This window comes from Halichoeres trimaculatus, unplaced genomic scaffold (assembly GCF_033239565.1).
Source record: "Halichoeres trimaculatus isolate MK-OKI-2021-1 unplaced genomic scaffold, fHalTri1.1 fHalTri1_scaffold_11, whole genome shotgun sequence".
Classification (NCBI taxonomy): domain Eukaryota; kingdom Metazoa; phylum Chordata; class Actinopteri; order Labriformes; family Labridae; genus Halichoeres; species Halichoeres trimaculatus.
This window is the reverse complement of record NW_027437189.1, coordinates 34,368,580-34,381,655: the sequence shown is the minus strand read 5'-3', so window position 1 is coordinate 34,381,655 and position 13,076 is coordinate 34,368,580. Positions and strand designations below refer to the sequence as shown.

At 40.7% G+C, this 13,076-nt stretch overlaps 1 protein-coding gene across 1 annotated transcript in view; it reads left to right on the top strand.

Moving 5' to 3' along the window:
• nphp4 (nephronophthisis 4) overlaps positions 1–13,076 on the top strand; it is a 370,059-nt gene that overhangs the window by 38,766 nt on the left and 318,217 nt on the right. The window contains exons 3-4 of the mRNA XM_074682340.1: positions 8,970–9,139; positions 9,565–9,629. Of these exons, the coding sequence (XP_074538441.1) occupies positions 8,970–9,139; positions 9,565–9,629 (235 nt within the window). The remainder of the gene's footprint in view (positions 1–8,969; positions 9,140–9,564; positions 9,630–13,076) is intronic.

Genomic DNA, 13,076 nt, shown 5'->3' with positions numbered 1-13,076 from the left:
ACTTTACGGTACATTTCAGGTGAGCAGTACCTCTTCCCTGAACAATGTAAAAATAGATCAGTGACATGACATGCAGTGTGATATTTAGACATTCTGCATGTTAAACCTCACTGGAAAAGCTGCTGCTATCTCCTCATTCTTCCCTTCTTCTGAGTATGTTTGTTCCATCTCCTCTGAACGTAATCTACACATTAGGGATAGATCGATTATTGGCTGGGCTGATTATTGGGTCCGATATTTGGCATTTTGAGGCATGTTGGCATCTGCCTTTTGTAATCCGAAGACCGATAACAAACCAATTCAAAACTGTGTTGTTCCGCCTCTGATGCAGCCATGCTGCTGTCTGCAGTCACCACTCAATCCCCAGCACTGTCCCACCCACAGTACAATCTGATTGGTTTCAAGCAGAGCCATGACTCAGGTAACAGCCAATCAGCAGTGAAAGCTGTGCATGCAGTGCTCTTTGTCACACACAACACAGATGAAAAAAGGTTTTGCCAAGTGGAGGAACTCTGAATAGCAGATATATGTTGAAGGTAAGTTAAGACAGCAGACTCTCCCAAAATTGTAATAAACATCCCAGTCATCCCAGCTCACAACTGACGTTATTGTAAGCCCAGTATTGTTATTTAAACTAGGCGGCACTTCCTTTAGACGTGTCTGTTGATTTCTCGTATTAAGGCTGCTGATAATATTGATACGAAAATAGTCATAGTAGAAGTATGTGTGAGTGAAAGTAAAAAACATAATCTACTCTATCCTGAACACAGGTGCTGAGCCCAGCAGATTGCAGATCACTTCTTAGTGAAATGAGAGACAGTTAGAATAAAAAAAGAATAGAAAATACTTCATCTCCAAAGGGAAGATTCACGAGGAGTCACAGCAGCAATCAAAAACACAAAAGTAAGAAAGTGTGAAGTGCAAAAAGGTCCATAACAAGACAGCTTGTCCATCATCCTCCAGTTCAGCCAGTCTCCACCTCCACAGGGTCCAGGACTGAGCTTCTTCAGCAGTCTGTTCAGTCTCTGTCTCCTGGATCCTTTTTGGAGGTACCCTTATGTTCCCAATAATGATGGGTGGAAGTCTCAGCTCACATCTGAGAACCAGCATGTCGTCCTCACCTCCTTGTGGGAAATCATCAGGCCTTGCACCAGTTAGCATTGACATGCTACAGGCTGCTAACAGCTGATTTCATGTGTAAACAATGCGGCCATGGTTACATGTAGGATCTCCAGACAAACACAGGAGAAAAAATAGTAAAACTATCACTGGAGACACAACCAGTTTGGTGTTCATGACCAACAAATGAACCTCACAAAGTAATGATCCACTTCAAATGCAAAAAGAACGAAAAAGTAATGAAAAAACTTCAAGAAACGGACCAAGAAGAGAGAGCTGCAGCAACAGGCAGCCACAACCAACAGGGCGGCGCCTAGCAAGTTGTTGTTGATTTGGCTTTTTATTTAGACAGATTGAAAACTATATACACAGCCTAATTGAACAAAGGAAAGTGTCTCTTCACCAGCTCAATGCTAATGTCAATGGAAAATCCCATTGACTGGCCAACACAATTAGCATTGTGACTATCTTACTGTTTGTGAACTTATTTGAACTTTCACAGACACAAAAATTGCTCAGGATCATATTGATGCATGACACAAAAGTTATACTTTTTTTTGAGTGAAAAAAAAAAAAGATTTTTATAATGTTACCATCATTGTATTAAACTGCTGTATAACATGTTAGGAGTTCAAGGGCCCAGTTCTTACAGATTTACCTTCTATCCCCCCTTCAACTCAGCTTTTTACTGAATTTGACCTGATCATGTGTAAAAAGGGATTTTGAACAATTCTGGATCATTCAAGTATAGGAATAGTCAAAAGAATAAATGAAAAGCTTGTAGAGTGAATCACTTTACCTGACATTCACCCCCTGGCAGTGGTTTCAGGCATTCCCTAAAACAGTACAGAGATAATCAATCTTGTCAATGTTGATTTCATTGCTTTCGTAGCTCATATAGAGGCATCAGTATTGATTTTTTTCTGTTTTATAAGCAGCTACAAACTCCTCACAGGAGCTTTATAGCAGGAGAAAAAGTGCCTCTCTGGCAGTAACAGGAAGCTCTGTGGATAATAGAACAGCAGGCCTTCTTTGTGTCTGATCAATAGTAAGAACAGAAACATTGCAGAAATCTGCACCGCTGAAAGTTGGATGTAACTATGCCTTCCATCTTCCTGCCACTTTCATTACTGAAAATTTGAAACAGTTTGTCTACTGTGGCAACAAAAACAAGCTGACAACAAAAAGAAGATGCAGGTGGTCCAAACCAAAGCGTCGTCATTGTCCTGTCCTGCTCTGAGTGAAGCAGCGATTAACAGCTCAGCTGAGTCGTCTCTGGCAAAGAGTGCTGTTTATAGAGACACAGAGTCGGAAACATACGGAACCATCACAGCGGAACTTTTCATTGGTGGCTTTATAATGTAGTTTCACATTTGAGTTATCCTTGACAGGAGTATTCATGGCTGGTCGACACACCTGCAATCACACCCAACTTAACTCAAAACAACAAATTGTCTGATTGTCCTAAATGATTGTATGGCTCAAACGCTAGTTGGTAACCATGGCAACATAAACTTAGATCATACATAGACAAACATTATTTCACAGTTTATTTAATGATCGGAGTGCATAGTGGAGTTATTTATTTAACATGTTTTGCATTACAAAACGATAAAGGAAGCCATCTCCTGACTTTGATTCTTTGAAACAAAATTTCCCATCATCCTCTGGACTCACACAAGCTGTGACAGTGTCACCAAAAACGTTTGATTAAGTGAGGGAAGTGTTGTTGTGAATGAAATGAATGAAAGTGCGATTGATGAACTTTAAGGAAGTTTTCAGTGCAGTAAAAATAAATCCCTGTTTGAGATTTTATTTTAGCCAGCTTCATGGAATACCCCCCCAGGTCCCGTGAGGCTGTCCATCTGGCCTGAGCTCCTCAATCCAACCCCTGCACCACTTACTTTTTATCTTCTCCTCCCATCTGATCTATCTATGTTGCCTGTATTAATTTGCCGCAGATGGTTTACACACCAATGTGCATGGAAAAAAAAAACGTCCCACCCTGCCTCTGATTGGCTAAATCTCCTTGGTTACCTTGGATACATACATGCAGTTTTCGAGCGGGTATCCCGATTCCATAGGAAGCTGGCTCTCTGAAGCCTTCAAAAGCTTCTATGTTGTCCACAAACATCTCTCAGTATCAATACTTTTGTTAAAGTTGGTTGCTACTCCACACCTCCGTCATTATTTACTCTCTTCAGGAAGCACGTTATTCTGACAAATCAGATGGACAGTTCCATATTGTTCCATAACTTTTTTTCCGTTGCTAGGCGCTGCCCAAGTAGCTGCCTGTTGCAGCAGCTCTCTCGTCTTTGTCCGTTACTTGTAATTTTTTTCGTCTCTTTTTCGTCATCTTTGTATTTGGAGTGGATCATCACTTTGTATGGTTCATTGTTGGTCATGGACACCAAACTTTTTGTGGCTTCGGTGATATTTTTTACTACTTTTCTCCTGTGTTTGTCTGGAGATCCTACATGTAACCATGGCTGCATTGTTTACATGCAAAATTAGCTGTTAGCAGCCTGTAGCATGTCAATGCTAACTAGTGTAGGGCTTGATGATTTCCCTCGAGCTGAGGAGGAGGAGGTGAGGACGACGTGCTGGTTCTCGGATGTGAGCTGGGAGGTGACGATGTGGACCTGTCCTTCCATCCATCGTTGTTGGGAACGTGGGATCTAGCCCCGGGGGATGGACGAGCTAGCCGTGCTAACCCAGAGGCATCGCGCTGTTCACGGACGTGGCCGACGGTGCTGACATCGGACGCCGGCCCCACATTGGAGGAGCTTCGCCTGCTGTGAGCAGACAGGATAGAGAGACTGAACATACTGCTGGGGAGGCTCAGTCCTGGACCCTGTGGAGGTGGAGACTGGCTGGGCTGGAGAGTGGTGGACGAGTGGTGGACGGGATGTCGTCATCTAATTTCTTATGGACCTTTTTGCACTTTCTATATACTTTCTTACTTTTGTTTTCTTAAATGCTGCGGTGACTCCTGAATTACCCCTCGGGGATAAATAAAGTATTTTCTATTCTATTCTATTCTATATTGGACGATCGTTCTGCCAGTCACACTCATCATAAACCAATACGCATCAAGCCACGGTATGACGTAGCCGATTCGCGCCGCTGCTGCTTGATTGCAGACCAAGGAAAGAGAGGCACCTCTCTTTCCTGACTGGTTCAGTCGGAACTCGATCGAGTGAAAACTTTGGTTAACGGAGGTCGGCAAGACTGACCTGCAGGATCTTACAATCAGGCAGGTTTGTCTGCTCCAGATTTCCGGAGATCCCGGAGGTCTTCAAGCCCTGAGTAAATATACTTCAGTTGTGCTGAGATATGGTAATCCTCTAAATTGGGGAGAGTCAACCCTCTCTCCTGATCTTTGGGGCGTCTTTTTTCCTCCCCATGTAAATCTGGATATTTGCAGAATCCTACTTTCAAACATACAGGTCAGACTGGAGATAAAGTCAAGTCAAACATATTTATCCAAAAACCTTGACGGTGTTTAACCTTTCTTTACCTTTCTCTGAATATTTTCAATCAGTCAAAGCTGTTTTCTTTGGCGTTGTGTCTCTGAAATCGCTGCAAATCAAGTGAGGGAGGTATTTACTCCTTTGGGAGACAGAGCGTTTCTTTATTCATTTCTCTTCTTTTTTCCCCTGAGATTGGAACAGAATCAATTTGGAGCAGCATCAAAGCATCAGAGCAGATGAAAAAGGAATTCTACCTTTGAATTGGAAATCGGTCACAAACAATGTCCATGTTCGGATCGCTCTGAGAATGAGGGACTGCGTCTTTGACCACAATGCAAATGATCAGAGAGGGGGAGGGAACTTGAGAGAACAACGACAGAAAATATGGATTCCCCTCTCAGGCTTGTTCTCGCAAATTGGGGTGGGTTCAGGAAAAGTTCAATCCAGGTGGAGGCTTTGATTTCTGAGATAAGGTTGTGGGGAAATAAAGTAAAAGTAAAGTTTTCAGACGATGAGAAGTGGATGACAAGCATTTTGTGAAGAGGGATATTTTTACTGTATGATCTCAGCCCTTGTCTTTGCTGCTGGAAGATCTGACTGAATTCCAACTCAGCCAACACTCAGAGTAAAGGCTTACGACCTGAAATATTTGCGCTCCCTTCATTGAGGATGTGCTCTCATCTCAGAGCTTTCTATTAAGATTTAACACATTTCCTTTCACTTCAAACTTTCCTTTGACAGCTCATCATGAAACATTTCCTTCAAAATAAAATGCCTCTGTGTTCACTTACCAGTCTTAATCACTCATCCAATTCTCTTTCATCATTTCATTTGAACAAAGCCTTGATCATAATTTTTCTAATACTGGATCTACAACACTTTTATCTGTGCAGACACTGGTTTGTTGAGCTGTTTTGTAGAATCCATGTCAGTGAGGCAAAGTCCAGGGAACGTGTGAGGAAAAAAAGGAAAAAAAAAAATCAACAAATAACTAAATCAAACAATGGCTAGACTTCTTTTTGTACCTCCCACGTTCTCCATTTGTATTCAGGAGTGTCTGTATTTGGGAAACTAGCAATTTAGACTCACTGTGCGTAGAGATAAAACACTGCTGAAGCTGAAATAGGAAAGCCCCAGAGGTTTCAGATTTGAATATACAGCAGCTATGTGATGGCGGGTAGCTGGGTTTAAAGATGAACAAGCTCTGCCACAGTGGGCCAGGAAACATTGCCTCTGTATTTCAAGGTAGCTCTTGCCTACTTATTCCATTTTCCTGTTGACAGTGTCATGTTCGTCTTTATGTTAGGGGAAAAAATAACAGGCTTCATTGTGCACAGGGACCAGTGGATCACAGAGAATTTGTGTGCCTCTTCATCATATTCAGCCCTTTGTGCATGTAAATCAGTGTGGCTGTAGGTAGGCTGTTATTTCCCATTATAATGGCAGATCAGAGCCTGTAAACAATTGCACCTACCTGGCATGGACTACAAACAAATTCTCTGAAGGCTTTCATTCTTCCTCGCAACTTGGCTAAAAATAGTGAGGTTGTTCTCCCACAAAGTACTGAAGAGTCCCCTCATCAAGGTGACACACTCCCCTCTTGAACAGAAGATTAGTGGTGTCTCCAGTGGTCGGGTATTTTTGTCAAACTTAAACTAAAGGCCCATCGTTTATAAAATCTGCTCAGGGGGGACTGATGCAGATGTGTAAGTGTTATATTTAGGTGCATTTCCCTAAGTGAAGCCCTGCGATTGGCTGGCGACCAGTCCAGGGTGTACCCCGCCTCTCGCCCAATGGTAGCTGGGATAGGCTCCAGCCACCCACGACCCTGAACAAGATAAGCAGTTAAGAAAATGGATGGATGATTAACACCTCTTGATTTCAGATCTTCATCAAGTCTTCTGTATATAATGTATACAGCATTACCCAGGGGTCTGCAACCTTTACTTTCATAGGAGCCATTTTGCCTCAGCACACCTGTATTAAAGCAACTCCAGGACCACAAAATCTACTTTATCTACACAAGAAAGACAGGGGAGTGTACAAAATTCTAACCATAGTTAAAATCCAGTAAATAATTATTGAGACAAGCTTTATTATTATTATTGTTTTTGTAATTGTACGCGTGATGTCTACTTATTAAAAGGATTTGCATTAAAAAAATAAATTATTTTGAAATTTGAAATATTTTCACAAATTGAAAAAAAAACGATATTTACAAAATTTGCAAAAATTTGAAACAAAAATGCAAAACTTTCAAAAAGAATTAAAGTTTTCAAAGATTTTTAGAATGTTCAAATAATTTTCTATTAAAAAAAATGGCAACATTTAAAAAAAAAAAAAAATTCAACTTTTTAAAAAAACTTAAAATGAAATAACTTTCAAAGATTTGGAACAATTTTAAAGTCTTTAGAAACTTTAAGAATATACAAAAATTAAAAGAAAAAAAAAATAACATTTTTGAAAGAGCTACTGAATTTAATTACATAATATGGCTCAGCTAATCATTTTTTATTACCTGCTCATGTTTTACCACATGTCATCATATATATCAAGCTGACACATTTGCAGTTAGGTGAATCCATCCACACAAAACTAAAATCTGTATTTTCTTCCAGAGTAGTCTTTTTGTAGATTTAGTTATCTTCCCAGGGCTGTTAAACTTGAGGTTAGTCACAGGTGCATGGAAAGTTGGTGGGCTGTTGATGCTGTAGGAGGTGAAATGGAGCAGTGGCAGGCTTTATTGACAGATGTGATAAAAATTTAGGTCAACAAAATGATAACGCATGATTTTATTCAATATCAATGTGTTGAATCATGAATACCCCCTGTAAGAAAAATAAATATTCTTTGTTTCATTAATTTTTTAAAGCTACAAGGAGCCACTGCAAAGGAGACGTATGAGGCTCCAGAGCCAGAGATCCTTATATTCCCCCCCGTGTGCCAAAAGTATAATACATGGACGTAGTATCCGTGCCATATCTGTTTCTGATACGGAGTTTAGAAGCAAATTGTTGCCTGGAACCATACTGGAACATTAAAAGGGTGCCCGAGTTAGGTGAGCTGTGCCTCTGGTTGGGAAAACTTGGGGTTTTGATATCTTCTAAACTGCTGAGTTGTTAAAAGAATAAAAAAATAATGAAGAAATTAACCCCCTCTCTTGGGGAACTGTTATTTCAAGCGCTTCCACATTGTCTTAATTTCTCACAGCTATAGGTTGATGCTTGACCCAACCTTGAGCCCAGTGACATCTGGGAAAGGCTTCAGCCCCTCCCCGCTGAAAGGAAAAAGTACTTAAAACAAAGCTTGGATGGTATTGATAGACTCCTCATATGAAAAAACAAGTTTTCAAAAGAAGTCTTGAAAACATAACTTATATATTTTTGTTATGAAACTACACTTCTTTCCAGTCAGATGTCACTCTGGGTTTGGTCGGTGCAGTTAAAACGAATATTGATCCCCAGCTGTTCGCTGTGGTCTCTCTGGGCCAAGATGAAATCTGGTAATTGGACTCCTGTACAGGCCAATCAGTGAGGTCGATACCCTTTGGTCTCATGGGGTTTATGTTGTTTTATACCTTTATTTGGTGTGAAAAGTAATTAAACCTACTGCAGAATGTTTTTCTTTTGTTGTGTTTTCACAGGTTTTTTTTTATTACAAAAGGTCAATTGGAAAAATCTAGGTGGATCAGGATGGAACATGCACAGTCTATTTCAGCGTTGTTTAAATAGTATAGGTTCGAAAACATCTTGGGACCATATAACGCGGTTTTGTCAACAAGTGCTGTGTAATTTGCACTCAAATCTATGGAAGTTGCATTTCAGAAATCAAGGAGTGGATCATATAACAGTCTCAGGGCAACACCCCTCAATCCAGTTATATCAATGGGTTCCATGTATCAAAGGTTTTGTTCGTACATTTATGGCAGGATTTACAGAAACGTTCAGGTCCATGTGACCGTGTGTGAATGCAGCAGATTAAACCTCAAATGTTCTTTCTTTTTCTCCTAATTATTTTGACATTTTGGTTTTATTTTGTAGGATATGTTCCTCCAATTTTATATTTCACATTTGAAAAGCTAAATTATTTATACTGCCTTTAATGAGGCCTGACAAGTGCTAAATCCAAAAGTCTCTTTGATGCTGAGTGCTTGTTTTTTTCACAAGTTAGTTTTAACAGAACACACACTTGTTTGAACCCTGTGTTAACAGATAAAAATACCAATGTTTTGTGATATGATGATACTTTTTAAAGATATCATGTGTGGCTTGCCAACTTTAAAAGTTGCTCTGACTCACAGATACAGATAAAGATCACAGCAGGGTTCTGAACAAGAGAGAATGATGTTTCCCTCAACTGTGTTTTGCTGTTCTCCAGGTCCTGCACTTCCATACGTGTCTGCGGTTCCCCAGCATGGTGGTGGTTCTGGAGCTGGTGTCCCTGTCACCCAAGCCAGACGGCTCCCAGCAGGCCTTGGGGCGAGGCCTCACTGTCCTGGAGCTTTTTATCAACAGGCCAGAGGCTCAGCCTGCTGATGGAGACAGAAGGTGATTAGCATTCTTAATTACAGCAGCCTTGCATTAATGAGGTTTCTCATGAGGAGATTGTTGAAGGACGTGTACTGCTGTAGTGTCCGAGTATCACCCAGGGACTGCCAGCTTGTGTGCTACATTGTAAACATGCTAAGCTTTTGTAAAAAAAAAAAAAAAAAAGAGGCACTGCTAATTTTAAATTTCTTGCATGCTTGCAGAACTACTACTTTGTGTAAGCTGTTTTGGATTTGCTCCTCTGCAGCAGTCAGGATTAAGAAGGGAAGGGATGTTCAGGGAGCTATTTTGGCTAAATGACACTAGTTTCAGAAAAAAAAGACCTGTTTGGAAGCAGGGCATCTATAGCAGCTTCTTTCATTCATTCCATCCATGGAGTCACTCACTCTGTCATTGATTTAGGATTGTGTTAATTGATCTCCTAGGTTGAATCTGTACCATGGATCACCAAGAAACCTCCTCCATCCCCTGCTAAAGGATGCAACTGACTGTAAGAACTTTTTCATATACTATACGTTACATATATATATATATATGTCTTAAGTCAAAGGGTATTTTGGTATGGCTGTTCAAAAAGCTCTTTTTCTGTCAACATGGCGTCATATGATGTAGCAACGGGGTCTACCTAATGTCAATAACAGGTAGTCATGAGTGACATCAGGGATTTCTGGTTGTGCTGTGTTTCTTATTAAGTATGAGTTAGTTTTACCGTTCTTTAAAGCTTTGGTCTACGATCTGCAACCCAGTTTGGCTGATGAGACACATTTGAAAAACGCAGCCTCACTCACCCCTCCCCTCCATGTTCCAAGGTCCTGCCCCCCAGCTCGTATCGCCCTTCTTCGCCTCCTAACAACACGCCCCCTCCGACAGAGCAAGAAGCGGCTGGCAGAAATGTAACAAACACGACAGTCATCCTCCTTGTAGCACACAGTGGGAGCTTTTTCAATTGGACCAGCACGATCAAAACCATGAATTAGCCGGTGAAGCAGGTCTGGTGTTGCCACTGCCAGCTGATCAGAGCAGAGCCGACTGTGGGCGAGGCTTTACCTTTCTCGGTGTGTCTTCACCAGCTCAGTTTACAATGCTAAAAATGTGTGGCTAACTTATGCTAAAATCTACTGACAAAGCCGACCTGTTCCGACCAGCAGCGTTCAGTCATTAGCCAGTACAGGCACAGACTAACCAGAGTTATTCAGCTGACATCTCCCACTGTGGTAAACAAAGTCATTACTTGTTCAACAGAAACTCAGCTGTCTCAGCGTCACTCTTCAGTCCCAAATCCCTCTGCAGCTTTTTCCACTGGTCGTACATTTCTCCAATATTCAGTTTCTGTTGGCACCTGTTTCGCTCATAATTCTTCCTTGCTTCAGCCCTTTCCTTGAAACTTTTCTTTTTCTTCCCTTCCCTGTGGGTAACAGTAACAGCTTCCTGGTTTCGGTCTTCTCTGGCTCCATGATGCTTCGGTAGCTGAGCAGCTAGCTGACGTGAGAGGGGTAGTGGGGAAAGACGAGGAAACAAAAACAAATATATATTTTATTTTTATGTGTCCAGTCTCCATCTTCCTTAACAGGCTCATAATTATAACCCTGAGGACCATAATATGGGTAGGAATACAGATTTTTTTCCATTTCATTGACAGGAGTGACAGTCTGATCCATGTGTATTAATGTTGAGACAGTTATGAGACAGAAGCTCAGGGACCCCTCTGTGACGTCACCTTCAAAGTGGGTTATTCATTTAGGAATTTCTTTCTGGATATTATTTTTAAGTTATTTTCCCATAAATTGCTAAACTGTTGTCTTAAACCTGCAATAAGCCCTTTAATGTTTTTTGACCCAGGTTTACAGAGGTTTACATGGCAACATTGTCAACAACAATGGGCGCAGTAGCTACACTCACTTCTGGTTCTGTGTCATGTTATAGAGAGCAGAGCTGTCCAGAAATGTGATATCATACCCGTGATTCACTCACACCTCATAGAGCAGGAAGGGATTAAGTCTTCAGGTGTAATCTTTGGGGACTTTAATCCGTAAAGGAGGGCATCTGCTGTGTCAATTAAGCTTGTGAGAGAATGGAAGAGGCATACAAACGGCATACTTGCAAAGTCAAATGAAAGAGTATCAGTATTCATGTTACTGCTCAAGCTATTTTTCTCTCTGAAATACAAATTATAATGAGAAGATTAACAAAATCAATATTAGTGTGAAAACTCAAAAAGAGACACCCCCCACTGTGGATCCCTGGGTGCCGTGAGAGAAAAAACTATGGAAATGAAATGTGAGGAAGAAATCAGAGGATGTGTGGCAGAGATGGTGAAGTTGACCCAGAATCAGACTCTGATCAGCAGACGCAGATCTCTGAGTGAAACAACTCAAAGATTTTCAGCCAAGTGTCTCTTTGAGTCTGGAACCGTCACAGGAAACTGGGTTGACTGGTGTGTTAAAGCCAGTACATTTATAAATACATCCTTAATGGTTATTCTTTTGGCTTCGGGTGTCACTTGAGTTTTAGAGACTCACAACTGTTTTATTGATTTCCTTTGAATATTAGTCCAACAGCAGCAAAGTATTAGAGAACAAATCTACTTGAATTATTTATGGTAGTACTGAAACTCTGGTCTAGATATGTCCTAGCTTGGCCTTAAAACCAAAGCTATGAATTACAAAACAGTGTAGTGCTTCACAGTATGAATAACACTGTACCCAGTGAGAGCCAGAGTTCGTGTCTTGGCTATCATGTCACATGAATATTAGAAAACCTCCCCTCAAACAGACTTTTATGCTCGCTGAATTATTCACCACATGCCTGTTGTTTAGCGGAACATTGCTATTTTGTTTCATGGGCCATCGTGCTGCCACTCTCGCTGATGCTCTTTTATGGTCAGACCCTTTTTTCTATCACTTTTATTCTCATCCGCTGTGACAGGGACAGATACTCTGCACTTCTGCTGTTTGATGTGAAACATTTTAAATTTGTAAAAGTTGTGGAGTGAAACTAGTGTATGGTTTAAAACTTCTTTGTGATGAAATGAAAAAGAAAAGAACAAACCCACATTTTCTTTCAAGGGTCACTCTTGTTTGATAGTGAGGAGGGAATTTAATGAGAAAACATGCCCGGCAGGCTGACATTATTTCTGTTCTCCATTCACAACAAATGGCACATTATTCAGTTTCCCCGACTTTGTTTTTTAAAATAGCGTGTCTTCAGATAAGAAGAATATCTTCATTACTTCTTGATGTGTTGCAAATGAAGTCAAGGTCAAAAGTTGAATCCAATAAAAGTGGATCATTTTAAAATATAAACGCTATATTTTCAAATGCCTTCCAAATTAACATGATGCCAAGCATCAAACATCACGCTGAACGATACTCCCTGAAGCTGCTGGCTTCAGGTTCACATACAGTTCAACAATAAACAGACAGGCGCAATTCAATGTGTTGGTTTCTGTTTGTATTATTCTGTCTACACATACATGCATGTGTTTGTATATATCTTCATCTGCACATATGATTTATGCATATGATACCATATATGGGCCTGAGGCGGGTCAGGTCACTATGACTTTGGCAACATCACCTATGGGAAATGTAGGAGCAGATTCTAATGTTGTGTTCACATCAGACATGAATGAAATCATTTGCATGAGTGAATTACACGTGGAGTCAATCAGGCAGAGGGAATGTAGTGAATGGGGTTTTGAGAATTAGGGATGAGGATTGGCAAGAACCTCACGGTATGATACTCATCACGTTACTTGGGTCACGACACAATGATATCAAATCACAATATTGTGTTATTTTAAAAATCTACACAGTTGACTATTTGATTTAAAGATCCCATATTATGCAAAATTCACTTTAGACTGGTTTTGTAACCGTAATATGCGTCCCCAGCCTGTCTCCCTCTCTTGCTTGCTCCAGACAAAGTTTGCTTTCAG